Source organism: Symphalangus syndactylus, chromosome 12 (assembly GCF_028878055.3).
Source record: "Symphalangus syndactylus isolate Jambi chromosome 12, NHGRI_mSymSyn1-v2.1_pri, whole genome shotgun sequence".
Classification (NCBI taxonomy): Eukaryota; Metazoa; Chordata; class Mammalia; order Primates; family Hylobatidae; genus Symphalangus; species Symphalangus syndactylus.
This window is the reverse complement of record NC_072441.2, coordinates 86,921,400-86,936,563: the sequence shown is the minus strand read 5'-3', so window position 1 is coordinate 86,936,563 and position 15,164 is coordinate 86,921,400. Positions and strand designations below refer to the sequence as shown.

The 15,164-nt window shown below is 37.2% G+C and overlaps 1 protein-coding gene across 1 annotated transcript; it reads right to left on the bottom strand.

Moving 5' to 3' along the window:
* Window positions 1–514: 514 nt before the first annotated feature.
* On the bottom strand, window positions 515–1,456 carry OR10Z1 (olfactory receptor family 10 subfamily Z member 1). The gene has a single exon (XM_063628158.1). It carries the CDS (start codon window positions 1,454–1,456, stop codon window positions 515–517), a length of 942 nt encoding a protein of 313 aa, XP_063484228.1.
* Window positions 1,457–15,164: the final 13,708 nt, after the last annotated feature.

Here is a 15,164-nt window from a genome sequence, read left to right as displayed (position 1 = left end):
AATGACCCACCTGTTCATTTAACAAAGCTTTAAACTAACCTGTCAAGCTGATATTCCCCAGGTGTCAAATCTTGGAAGAACATTACAGGTCAAATAGTCTAATTATGTAATGATTTTGGAAATCTCTACAGTATCCCTGATGGGCTCCTGCCAGCCCTGCCTTGAACTTGAACACTCCAAACTTCCTTCATTTTGTTCAGCTCAATTAAAAAATTCTTGATTATCTTAATTAAATTTTTAATTCTTAATGGGTTTCAGTAACTAGGGGTGGCATCTAGGAGGCTGAAAGTTAAAATTCAGATTTTGGGCTCATTTTGAGTTGTGCACAGTTAGCAGAGCAGGAAGCCCCGCCTCTGAATTCCAAGCAGTAGGGGGTGGGGCGGAAGGGCAAGAGGCAGGATAAGACTCTTCTAGAAGACTGGGGGTAGGATAGCTTTGGCCTGAGGCCTTGAATACCTTGCCCTTTGGTCTATGCCCAGCCTACACAGAAGAAAGTGTCCTATTGGGGTAACCTTCATCCTTTACCCAACAATCTCCCTCTGAAAGCATTCCTCAGAGCTGTCTGTACAGCCCTATTCCTTAGACTATAAACAATGGGGTTAAGGAGGGGGGTCACTACAATATAGGTCATGGCAATAAACTGATCTCTCTCAAGAGAGTAGCTGGCTTTCGGCCTCAGGTACATGAAGGAGGCACAGCCGTAATGAATAATGACCACTGTGAGGTGTGAGGCACAAGTGGAGAAGGCCTTCTTCTGCCCCTCAGCAGAGGGGATCCTCAGTATCACTGCCAAGATGTAGGCGTAGGAGATGGTGATGAAGAAGAAGGAGACCAAGAGGACCAAAAGACTGAGGATAATGATCCTCAGCTCACTGGGGCCTGTATCCCCACAGGCTAGGCTCAGCACTGGCGGCATGTCACAAAAAAAGTGCTGGATTTCATGGGAGCTGCAGAATGAGAGGTGGAAAATAACTAGTGTCATTCCCAGTCCAAAGAGGTATCCAATCAGGAAGGAAGTAACAACCAGCTGGGCACAGAGGGTAGGATTCATGCGGCTGGCATAATGCAGTGGAGCACAGATGGCCACATATCTGTCAAAGCCCATGGCAGCCAGAAGGAAACAGTTAGTACAGGCCCATGAGGCAGAAAAGAACATCTGAGCAGCACAGCCCACATAGGAGATAGCCTGGTCCCCCATAGCTAGGCCAGAGAGCATCCTAGGTATGATGCCCAAAGTGTAGCAGGTCTCAGAGAAGGATAGAAAGGAAAGGAAGAGGTACATGGGGGTGTGCAGATGGCTATCCAGCCTGATGGCTATGATAATGAAGACATTGCTGGTCAGAGTGACGAGATACAGAGAGAGGAACAAGACAAAGAGAAGGAGTTGCAACTCCCCAAAACTGGAGAAGCCCAGGAAGACAAAATCCCTCCAGGAGGTTACATTGGTCTGCCCCATTCTGAGAGATATATCCCTGATAGATTTGTTGATTTCTTCCAGCTTGCCAGTGGATGCCTAGCTTCTTTAAAAGGTGAATGATATGGATTCTTTTTCTCTTGTTCCTGTTGTAACTTAAAAAGGAAGCTCTGATTTAGACTCTACTCAAACTTCAAAAAAGTATTTGTTAAATTAGACACAAATGTATGAGTCCATTCTCATTTGACTGTATGTACATATGCACACACACAGATGCACAATCACAGACATTCATATGCACATACTTGCACACGAACATATATATGACTACATACATGCAGGTGTATATATGCTTTATAGCATTCACACATTAATTATGCATATCTTACACATTCAAAACTATAAATTGTACATTTGCTATTAACGGCCATATCCACAAATATATCAAGCATGCACATACATTACAAAGACATATGTATTTAGATAGCATGCAAATTCGTAGATACATCACATATAAAGATACACACACCACATATACGTTTATATTGTCTTTATACATACACAGTCACCTAAGAATACACATATGGACACACCCATATTGCTTGTTAGAACTTTGGGGGGAGGTAGGGAAACTTGATCTTGATGGATTTTGTTTTATAGATCAGGTAACAAAGATCAAGAGAGGTGAAGTGACTTTCTTGAAGTCACACAGAACCAGGATTAGAAAACAAGTATGGTGAGTCTTTATCCTTATTTTCCCCTTACAATGATGACTCTCTTTAGAGACTATGGAACACACACTAATATGAATATGAAATAAGAAATAGTGGCCGGGCGTGGTGGCTCACACTTGTAATCCCAGCACTTTGGGAGGCTGAGGCGGGCGGATCACGAGGTCAGGAGATCTAGACCACGGTGAAACCCGTCTCTACTAAAAAAAAAAAAAAAAAAAAAAAAATTAGCCGGGCGTGGTGGCGGGCGCCTGTAGTCCCAGCTACTCCGAGAGGCTGAGGCAGGAGAATGGCGTGAACCCGGGAGGTGGAGCTTGCATGAGCCGAGATTGCGCCACTGCACTCCAGCCTGGGCGACAGAGCGAGACTCCGTCTCAAAAAAAAAAAAAAGAAAAGAAATAAATAGTTTGTTCAACAATAATCTCTGTATCTATACAACCCCTCTTCCAAGCCATTTTACCCTTTCCAAATTCCTTCGGCAGAGTAGGGCAGGCTCCTTTTACCTGTGAATCTATGTTGAGCACTGAAGAAAAAGCCAGGGCTCAAGGCAGGTTGTGCAGCAGGTATCTCTCAGCCCAAAATCAGGTACTGCTGCCTCCAAAAACTCTACTCTAAGCCAAAGCGTAAGTCAAGTGAGGATTCTCCACTCACCTAAACAGACTCACACTGACCTGAAGAGGCTCAAAAAGCAAGTCCTGCCTTTTAGCTCCCATGCACTAGACTGCCTCCAAGCAGGCTAGCCCACAGGAGAAAGACCTGAGATGCATCTTGAAATCTCCTATTCTGAGCAGTGTGATGTCTCCAAATGATACCAAGAAACCTTCTTCCACACCCCTAGTTCCAGGTGGTAAATAATATCTTCTTCCATCCAAACAGCTTCTTTCTCAGAGGATTCTCTAGTCCCAATGGGTGCTGTCTCAGGAAGCACGTCTAATTGTGTTTTTTTTTGTCATTAGTTGGGAATATCCTTTTGGGAAAAGCAGAAAGGGGAATGTGAACAAGAGATACTGGGATCATGATTTAAATAATAAGTATGGTATCATGTGCTAAGTATTACATTAATTTTTTTCACAAGATAAATCTCTTTTAAAATTTACAGCAGCCTAGTGAAATAGTGTTAATAGTTACACTTTATAGAAGTGTAACTGAGTCTAATAGACTTTAAATAACTGGTCCAAAATTACAGAACTAAGGACTTATGCTTATAAATTTATACCATAAGATGTATAATTTAAAAATGAAACAAGAATTCAGCTGTTCCACACCGTTGTCTCAAGAGCTTGATATAACTACTTTGGATATGTGTCTGGTTTCAAAGTCATTCTGAAGAAAATTCTGATCTCTTTCAGGGTCAATTTATTCCCGCATCCTCATTTGTCTATTCCATTTTTTTCTCAGATGCATCATTTTAAAAGCAACTTTACCTTATTTTCGTCCTCTTCCTTTGCTTCAACAATGCTGCAGTATCTGCATCCAGACATGTGATATACTTTTCACCTTCAGATTGTTCTGAAACCTTAAAATGTCCCAAAAGTCTACCTACAACTAAGTTAATCTGACTTGTCACTCTTAAAATGCATGTCTCTCTGATATACTAATGGTGTAAATAGTTGCACCTTCAACATACATCTTCACTCATTGACTGATTTAATAGAAAGAACAATGATAATTGGCAACAGTATTCATCAACAGATATCGACTAATTTCATTATATAAATTTAATAAAATATGTAAGTATTATTATTATTATTCCTATTTTTCCAATAAGAACACTGAGGCATGAAAAATATTAAATAACTTACCCAAGATAACACAGTCAATTGGTGATGCAGTAGCAAGTAGACTTAAGAAGCCTTTCTTTTGTTTACCACACTATTCCCAGGACCCTGCTTTGGGGTTAGGAAAATCCAAAAGATGAGTTAGATGTTGGAACAAAATAACAATTGATTTTATAACTATTTTTCTTGCAATGCTGTTTTAGATGTTGATCTAGCAATTACAGCATGTATTTTTAACATAATCTACTTAAACTTAACGTTGAATTATTTCCAGTTAAATGTAGAAAATTTGCAATGTCTTAGTCCCAATTATGTAAATCTACTAACACGTTGTCATAATTTTTGAACAGGCATATGCTATTATAAAGAAATCAAGAGAAAATTATGTTTGTGCATAATCTTTTATATTTAACCAATGTTTGTCATTTTCAGTGCTCTTCATTCTTTCTTGTATAATCAGATTTTATGTTCCTTCATCCTTAAGGATTTCTCTTAGTATTTCTTATGGTGTAGTTTTGCTAGCAATACATTATCTACATTTTTATTTATTTGAAAATATCTTCACTTTTTCTTTGTGAAATGTATTTTTACTGGATATAAAATTACTAGTCATCAGGGTTTTTTTCTTTCATCTTTCTATGCCATTTTCAATGTCTCTGTCTTCAAAAGTTTCTGTTGAGAATGCTACCATTAATTGTATCATTTTTCCACTCTTATATAATGTGTCATTTTTCTCCTGTTGCTTTAATATTTTCTCTTTACTATAAGAAATTTAACTAAAATTTACTTGAATGTACCTTATGTGTTTCTCTTACTTGTGGCTTCTTGAACATCTTGAACTAGTGAATTAGCATTTTCCATCAAATTTGAGAAGTTTTCAGCTATTATTTCTTCAATATTTTTCTTTATTTTTTTCTTTTTTGTTTGTATGAATGTATAGGGTACATGAGATATTTTGTTATATGTACATAATGCATAGTAATCAAGTCAGGGTATTCAGGGCTTCTGTCACCCTAGTACAATACATTTTTGTTAAGTATAGTCACCCTATTCTGATATCAAACATTACTCCATCTCATTGTATATTGGCACTGGGTGATGGTTATTATTGTGTCAACTTGATTGGATTGAAGGATGCAAAGTATTGTTCCTGGGTGTCTCTATGAGGGAGTTGCCAAAGGAGATTAACATTTGAGTCAGTAGACTAGAAGAGGCAGACGCAGCCTCAATGTGGGTGGGCACAATCTAATCAGATGCCACTGCGGGTAGGATAAAGGCAGAAGGGTGTGGAATGACTAGACTGGCTGTCTTCTGGCCACCATCTTTCTCCCATGCTGGATGCTTTCTGACCTCGAACATCGGACTCCAGGTTCTCCAGCTTTTGGGCTCTTGGGCCTGCACCATTAGTTTGCCAGGGGCTCTCAGGCCTTCAGCCACAGACTGAAAGCTGCACTGTCAGCTTCCCTACTTTTGAGGTTTTGGGACCCAGACTGGCTTCCTTGCTCCTCAGCTTGCAGATGACCTACTTGGGTCTTCACCTTGTGATTGTGTGAGTCAATACTTCTTAATAAACTCCCTTTCATATATGCATCTAGCCTATTAGTCCTGTCCCCCTAGAGAACCCTGACTAACACTATTTAACAGAATTATCTTCATGCAACCGTTCATCCTGACCCTTCCCAGTATTTTTAATTTATCTTTCCACTATCTACTTCCATGGAATCAAATTTTTTTAGCTCCCACATGGAAGTGAGAACATGCAATATTTACTTTTTGTGTATCTGGTTTATTTTACTTAAGATAATCACCTCCAGTTCCATCCATGTTGCTGCACATGGCATGATTTCATCCATTTATGCCTGAATATTATTTCAATGTGTATATCTACCACATTTTTGTTTTTTATGCATTCATCCATCTATGCACACTTAGATTGATTGCATATCTTTGCTGTTGTATATAGTACTACAATAAACATGTGAGTGTAGTAGTTATCCCTTTGACATATCCATTTCTTTTCCTTTATGTAGGTATCTAGTAGTGAGATAGCTGGATAAAATAGCTGAGAACTCTCCATACTGTTTTCATAGTGACTGTACTTGTTTACATTCCCACTAGCAAATGTGTGAAAATTTCTCCACATCCTCACCAACATGTTATTTTTAATGATAGCCATTCTGACTGAAGTAAGATGATATCTCATTGTGGTTTTGATTTGCATTTATCTGATGATTTTTGGTGTTGACCGTTTCTTCATATACTTGTTAGCCATTTGTATGTCTTCTTTTGAAAAATGTTTATTCATGTTCTTTACCCACTTTTTAATGGGATTATTTGGGGTTCTTTTCCTGCTGAGTTGTTTGAGTTTCTTGTATATTCTGGATATAATTTCCCTGCAAGACAAATATTTTGCAAATATTTTCTCCCATTCAAAAGATTGCTCTCTGCTTTTTTGATTGTTTCCTTTACTGTGCAGAAGCTTTTTAGTTTAATGTGGTCCCTTTTTGTTGTTGTTGTTGTCACCTGTTCTTTTGATGTCCTACTTATAAATTATTTGCCTAAACCAATGTCCAGGAAATAGTTCTCTAGGTTTTGTTCTAATGTTTTATCATTTAAGGTCTTATGTTTAAGTCCTTAATCAATTTTGAGTTTATGGTGAGAAATAGGGGTCTAATTTCATTCTTCTGCATGTGGCTATCCAATTTTTCCAGCACCATAAATTGAAGAACATGTCCTGTCTTCAATGTAAGTTCTCACTGGCTTTGTTGAAGATCATTTGGCTCTAAGTATGTGGCTTTCTTTCTGGAATTTCTATTCTATTCCATGGGTTCTTGTGTCTATTTTTCTACAACAGCATGCTGTATTGGGTACTATATCCTTGTAATACATTTTGAAGTCAAATAATGTGATGCCTCCAGCTTTGTTCTTTTTGCCCTGAATTGCATTAGCTATTCAGGCTTGTCTGGGGCTTCTATAAATTTTAGTATTTTTTTTCTTGTTCTTTGCTATTATTTCTTCCCATCCATGACCACGGGATGTTTTTTCATTTGTGTCATCTTCAATTTCTTTCATCAATGTTTTATAGTTTTCCTTGTGGAGACCTTTTACCTCCTTGGTTATATTTATTCCTCTGTATTTTTTGGAGGAGGGTAGCTATTATAAAGGTTATTGACTTTTGATTTCTGTATCGGCTAGATAATTATTGATATATGGAAATGCTACTGAATTTTTACATTGATTTTGTACCCTGCAACTTTACTGCATTTAAATCTAGTAGTTTTTGGTGGACCCTTTAGATTTTGCTATATATAAGATTATATCAACAGCAGAGAGGGACAATTTGACTTCCTCTTTTCCAATTTGGTTGCCTTGGTTTTTCTCTTTCCTGATTTCTCTGGCTGAAACTTCCAGTATCACGTTGAATAGTTTTGGGGAAAGTGGGCATCCTTGTTTCATATCTTAGAACAAAGGTTTTCACATTTTCTTCATTCATATGATGTTAGCTGTGGGTTTATCATATATAGCCTTTATTATTTTGAGGTATGTTGCTCCTATGCCTACTTTGTTGAAAGTTTTTATCATAAAGCAATGTTGAATTTTAGCAAATGCTTTTTCTACATCTATTGAGATGATCATATGGTTTTTATGCTTCATTCCATTAATGTGAAGTATCATGTTTATTGATTTGCATATGATGAACCATCCTTGCATGCCCAGTATAAATATGTTGATCATCGTATATATATTTCTTATGAGCTCCAAGATTCCATTTGCTAGTATTTTGTTGTGGATTTATGCATTTGTGTTCATCAGAATATTGGCCTATGGTGTGCTGTTGTTGTTGTTGTATCCTTATCTGGTTGTAATATCAAGGCGATGCTGGCCTCATGGATGAGTTAGAAAAAAATTTCATACTCTTTAATTTTTTAGAATAGTTTCAAAAGAATTGGTATTAGTTCTTTGTACATTTAGTAGAATACACATGTGAATACATGTGCTCCTGGGCTTATCTCTGTTGTGAGACATTCTATAACCAATTCAACTTCCCTACTTGATATTGGACAGTTCAGGTTTTCTATTTCTTTCTGACTCAACCTTGAGAGGTTGGATATTTCCAGAAATTTATCGATTTCCTTTAGATTTTCCAGTTTGTCAGCATATATGTCAGCATAGTGTGTGATGATCATTTGAATTTCTGTCGTACCAGTTGAAATGTCTTCTTTTTAATGTCCAATTTTGTTTGAGTCTTCTCTCTTCTTTTCTTCATTATTTGAACTAGTGGTTTATCAATTTTGTTTGTCTCTATAGAAAACTAACTTTTCATTTTGTTGACCCTTGTAATTTTTTAGTCTCTATTTCATTTACTTTTGCTCTGATCTTTATTCCTTCTTTTTTTCTGCTAAATTTAAGTTTGAATTGTTCTTGCCTTTCAAGTTCCTTGAGGTGCATTGTTAGACTGTTAAGTTATCTTTCTATTTTTTTTTTGATGTAGGCATTTATTGCTATAAACTTCCTTCCTAGCACTGCTTTTGCTGTATCCCACTGGTTTTGGTGTGTTGTGCTTCCATTTTCATTTGTTTCATGATTTAAAAAAAAATTCTTAAGTTTTTCCTTAAGGCCAGTTTTTTTCTAAGCAGCATATAGTTTGATCATGTTTTTTTAAATCCATTCATCTATTCCATATTTTTAAATAGAAAATTCAATCCATTTACATTCAAGGTTATTAGTAATTGTGAGGCTGTCATATCATTAGTTGTTTTCTGTTTGTTTTCTATATTCTTTGTTGCTTTCTTTTTCCTATATTGACTACCTTTGTGATTTGGTGGATTTCTGTAGTGGTATCATTTGAGTCTTTTCTCTTTATCTTTTGTGCGATTACTTTACCAGTGAGTTTTATACCTTCATGCGTTTCCGTGATGTTCTCTTTTTTCTTCCAGGTTTAGGACTTCCTTGAGCATTTCTTTTAGGGTCAGTTCAATGGCAATGAATTTCCTCAGCATTTGCTTATCTGGGAAAGACTTTATTTCATCTTCATTTATGAAAGATAATTTTGCTTGACATAGTATTATTTGTTGTTAGCTTTTTTTTTCCTTTCCACACTTTGAAAATATCCTATTCTCTTCTGGCCTATAAGGTGTCTACTGAGAAATCCACTCTTTATCTAATGGATTTTCCTTTATAGATTACTCGATGCTTTTCTCTTCCAATTTTTAGAATTCACCTTTTTTCTTTGACTTTAGAAAATATGACTATAATGTGCCATGGGGAAGCACTTTTCCCATTATATCTTGCTAGGAATCACTGAGCCTTTTATATCTGAATGTCTACATATCTTGCTAAAGTAGGAAATATTTTATCTATCATTTGTTAAAATAGGTTTTTGAATTCTTTTATTGCCTCTTTGCCTTAGAAGACACTGATAATTTGAATATTTGATTGCTCTATATTATCTCAAATGTTACAAAGTCTTTGCCATTTTTTTATTATTTCTTTATTTTTGTCTGGCTGGATCATTTTTAAAAGACCTGTCTTCAAGTTCTGAGGTTCTTTCTTCTGCCTGATCTAGTCTATTGTCGTCATTTGTAAATGTATTTTGTATTTCCTTCAATGAATTCTTCAGTTCTGGAGTTTCTAATTGGTTTATTTTTAAACAACCTATCTATTTCTTATTTACATCCTTTATTATTTTTGTAGCTTTTTATATTGTTGTTCACAATTTTCTTGGTCTCACTGAGCTTTTTGAAAATAAATATTTTTAATTCTTTTTCCTGAATTTTGAATTTTAAAAAATTTTTAACATTTTTTAAAAATTTAAGATCTGTTGCTGGAGGTTTAACATGTTTCTTTAGAAGTGTTAAATTTCCTTGATTTTTCATATTTTTTATGTCTTACATTTATATCTGCTCATCTGATATAACCATCACTTCTTTCAATTTTTGAATTTACTTTTGTAGGGGAGGACTTTTTCCTGAAGATGTATCTATGGTGTTGGCTGGGTAGGGTACTTTGGCTTTGAATCTAGGTGTGTGCATTAGTGTAGTCTTTGTATGATTTCTTTGCCTACAAATAGGGTTAGTGGCATCTGTGATTTCCTTGGTGGATTAAGGTGTGGTTATTAAAGGAGGCTGTGCTAAATGGTGCTGCAGTCTAGGGTGCCAGTTGGGCTAGTCATCAGGCCCCAGTGGTGGCAGCTGTGGACTGAGAGTGCCTATCTTTACACACCAGGGTGGTATATACTGACACCTGTGTTAGCAGTTACTGGCGAGCCAATTATTTGGCCTCCATGTGACTTATTTGGATTCAGTAGTGGCAGTAGTAGACTGGGTGAGTGGTGAGGTTCTCAGGACACAGGGAAGCTGGCATGGTGTGAGTGATGGCAATAGCTGTGGTTTGATGATTCTCTGGGTCCTGTATGGTATGTGTTGATGTTGGCACTGAATGTGATGGGCTTGGTGGGGCAGTCTTCAGGCCTTCAGGTAGGTGCCATCTGAGGTGGTGGATATGGCTTGGCTGTGTCCCCATCAAAATCTCATCTTGAATGGTAGCTCTCATAATCAGCATTTGTCATGGGAGGGACCCAGGAGGAGGTAATTGAATCATGGAGACAGTTTATTCTCATGCTGTTTTCATGATAGTGAATAAGTCTCATGAGATCTAATGGTTTTTTATACAGGGCAGTTCCCCTGCACATGTTCTCTTGCCTGCTGCCATGTAAGATGTGACTTTGCTCCTCCTTCACCTTCCACCATGATTGTGAGTCCTCCCCAGCCATGTGGAACTGTGAGTTCATTAAACCTTTTTCTTTATGAATTACCCAGACTTGGGTATTTCTTCATAGCAGTATGAAAATGAATACAGGTGGTAACAGCTAGAAGTTTATACCAAAACTTGGGCACCCAGGAGTGCTCAGGTGTCCAACATGGTGGATTGGATTGGGCAATTTCCAGGACTTCAGGAGATGTGCTCTTGGGGTGGGGGGCAAAACCAGGTTTGGTCACGCAGTGCTCCAGCCCCACCAATGATGAGAGCAGGCACTTGCCTGCTGGGAGGGGCAATCATCAGGCCCCAGGTGGAGTGTTCAGTGAGGGGTAGTACCATCCATGTTGAGGCCCTGCTAGTGGAGAGGGTTGGGCCATCCTCAGTGACCACTGCCAAGGCCAGCAAAGAGTGTCCCTCTCATTTCCCTGTCTCAACAAGGCTTGCTTTCCAGGCTTAGTGGTGATAGCCCATGACTAGCTCACACTCCTGCTCCTGCTACAGGAGCCCCAACCAGCTAGTGACCAAGTTTCAGTGGCAACTTGTGCCCCACTCAGATTCCCATCTCTGTCCTGGTAGCACTTGCTTCCTCGCACTTGCAGCTGTAGCCCACACCTTGTTCACTTCTTAGTTCCAGTGTTGGGAGTACCCCCAGCTCATTATTCCATTCCAGAAGTGATAGCTTGAATTTCTGAAATACCTCAGTCCCAGCATTTCTGGGACCCAGGAAATCATGGGAGTCTGCCAAAGATTAGTTTTGAAGCTGGCATTTTACTGTAGCCAATTATGTCTCAGACAGGGTGTGAGACTCATTATGAGTTCCCTTTCTGGAGCAGTTCCATCCCACAGTCTCCCAGGAGCTCCCTATGTTCATTTTAGGAGTTGGGAGGATCAACGAATTCTCTTGTGGCCAGGTTTGTATGATTCCATTGTGCAAATGTGGGCTGCTAGAGGTCTCTCACTTACCCTTTTCCCATGATGGGAAGTCACTCCTGGCTCCCAGTTGAACTTGGCCAGGCACACTACCACTCTCCCTTCTGTTTCTCTGCTTTTGATGTTTCCTGTTGCTTCTCTGTTGAATTCCAGTGTTCCCTCTTGGATAATGCATGTGCAGTGTGACTGTCTACATGCTATTTTGGTTCTTCTAAATGAAGGATACAGGCCTGAAATTCTTCTAGTTAGCCATCTTGAAGTCTTCTTTCTTTTTGCCTTTTTCTGAGATTTCAATTACATATATGTTGGATCATTTAATATTGTCTCAAAAGTCTAAAAGAGGCTGGGCATGGTGGCTTACACCTGTAATTCCATCAGTTTGGGAAGTTGAGGTAGGAGAATGCTTGATTCCAAAAATTTGAGACCAGCCTTGACAACATAGTGAAACTCTGTCTCTATAAATAATCAAAAAATTAGCCGGGCATAGTGGCACATGTCTGTAGTCCCAGCTACTCAGAAGGCTTAGGCAAGAGGATTGCTTGAGCCCAGAAAGTCAAGGATGCAGTGAGTTATGATCACACTTTGGCCTGGGTAACAGAGTGAGACCCTGTAAAAAAGAAAAAGTCTGATTTGTTTATTTTATTTATATTTTCTCTTCTGTATTCTTTCAGATCAGATAATTGCTATTAAAATTGCTTCAGATTCACTTATTCTTTTTTCTACTATCTCTAATTTGTTGTTGAGGCCATTTCACACACTTTGCAGTTCAGCTATTGTTGGACTTGTAAGCTCCAGATATCCAATTGGTTTCTTTTTATAATTTCCACTGCTCTACTAATAATCTACATATTTACTCTTTATTGGCATATTTTCCCTTTATTCTTTGAGCATATTTCTCAAAAATGTGAATGTGAATACTGCAAAATGCAAATTGTGAGTTCACTTGACATCAACGTCTATAGGCTACATTTTTTCTTGTGTATAAGTAGTTTACAAAGTTTTTGTATTAGTAAATATTTTTGGTTGAAAACCGAACATTTTAAAAAGAAATTGTGGTAATTCTAAAATCTGATTTTTTGGGGAGTTACTCTTTTTTTGTATCTAACAGGCAGTTCATTTTTCTGGACCAATGAAAAATATTTATTACCAACTTCTTGCAGCAATTTGTGTATTTTTTCATGTTGTTTGGCTTCAAGATGCTGCTTTATTTCTTTTATCTTTCTTTTCTAGTCTGGCCTCCTGATTATCTCCACTGAATGTAGAGTTTAGCTATCTGCATATAGCTTAGCTGGCAGCAAATATTTGTACAGAATTTATCCTCAGATCTTGAGACTCTTTCTCTCTGTATTTTCTTAGATCTGTAGTTCCTTTAACACTTCTGAATTCTGCTGTCTAACAACTTAAGCCAATATGGTGTCCACTTGCAGCCTTCAAATCTATATGGTACCAGAGAAATACACTCAGGGAATGCTTATAAACTATCAAACTCACAAATATTACCAAAAGTCATTCAGTCTTTCAAGAGTATATTCCTTTTTCCTTGTCTATGTATTTTATCTTCCACTGAGCTTCCCGTGATAAGTCAGGGCTTTTGCAGAGATAATAGTCAGATTTGGTATTTTAGCTCTTCTGTAGCTCTGTCATTTACAAAATGGCCCTTCTAAATTTCCAGTTTTGTGTCTGCTTTAAACTCTATAATCTGCCCTCTTAGGGGTTGCGTAGGGTATGCTGGAGACCGTTCCTAAACAATAAAGCTTCAAACCCACAGTTCTTACTGATAATATAAAATAGCAGTATTTTAATATTAACTGCTCCTCAAGTTCATGACTGCCTTTGTTTTTTCTAATGACTTCATATCATTGTTTCTAATGCTTTTGTCCATGTTTCATAATTTTTACCTATGGGAGGAATAACTGGATCTTTTCACTCCATTCTTACTATCTCTATTTTATTTCACATACAACATCCCTATTCCCCATATTTATTGCTTAATATCCTTTTCTCTCAACCCATGTCTCAATCTAGGAGGGCCACCTAATATTAACTGGGCCAATCTGAGTACATAAGTCTCTGGATGCAGTAATTGGTACAAGCGGTGGGCAAATGAAGAAAGCCAGGCTAATAACTGTCTCTCTCTCTCTCTCTTTTTTTTTTTTTTTTACATAGTTTACGGTCAAAAAGTAATACACAAGTTCAATAAGGAAACATTTCTACCTCGATAATAAAAACAAAAATTGTTTTGTTTATGAAATGCACCTAAAAATTGCTTAAGGGAAAATTTATAGTTTAAATTTTTTTTAAATTTCAACTTTTATTTTAGATAGAGGGGGTATATGTGCAAGTTTGTTACATGAGTGTATTGCACCTAGATAGTGAGTATAGTACCCAATAAGTAGTTTTTCAACCCATGCTGCCATCATTTCCTTCCTCCTCTGATAGTCCACAGTTTTCTATTGTTCCCATGTTTATGTCCATGTGTACTCAATGTTTAGCTCCACTTACAAGTGAGAACATGCAGTATTTGGCTTTCTGTTTCTGCATTAATTCACTTAGGGCTATGGCCTCTAGTTCCATCCATGTTCCTACAAAGGACATAATTTTGTTCTTTTTTATGGCTGCTTGGTATTGCATAGTGTATATGTACCACAGTTTCTTTAGCCAATCCACCATTGATGGGAACCTAGGTTAATTCCATGTCTTTGCTATTGTGAATAGCATGATGATGAACATATGAGTGCATGTGTCTTTTTGGTATAATGATCTATTTTCCTTTGGGTATATATCCAGTAATAAGATTGCTGAATTGAATGGTAGCTCTGTTTTAATATATCCAGTAATAAGATTGCTGAATTGAATGGTAGCTCTGTTTTAAGTTCTTTGAAAAATCTCTAAACTGCTTTCCATAGTGGCTGAACTAATTTACATTCCAACCAACAGTATATAAACATTACCTAGTCTTCTGAGCCTCACCAGCATCTGTTGGTTTTTGAATTTTTAATAATAGCCATTCTGACTTTTGGGAGATGGTATCTCATTATGGTTTTGATTTGCATTTGTTGGATGATTAGTGATGCTGAGCGTTTTTTCATATGTTAATTGGCAAATCGTATGTCTTCTTTTGAGAAGTATCTGTTCATGTTTTTTGCTCATTTTTAATACAATTATAAGTTTTCTGCTTATTGACTTGTTTAAGTTCCTTATAGATTTTTAGATAGTAGGCCTTTGTCTGATGCATAGTTTGTGAATATTTTCTCCCATGCAGCAGGTCTCAGTAGGTTATCTGTCTACTCTATTTATAGTGTTTTTTATTTTATTTTTATTTTTGGCTGTGCAGAAACTCTAGTTTAATTAGGCCCATTTGTCCATTTTTGTTTTCATTGATATTGCTTTTGGTGACTTAGCCAAAAATTATTTGCCAAGGTCAATATCAAGAGGGTTATTTCCTAGATTTTTTACTAGGATTTTTATAGTTTGGGTCTCACCTTTAAATCCTTGATTCATCTTTAGTTGATTTTTATATGTGGTGAAAAGTAAGAGTCCAGTTTCAATCTT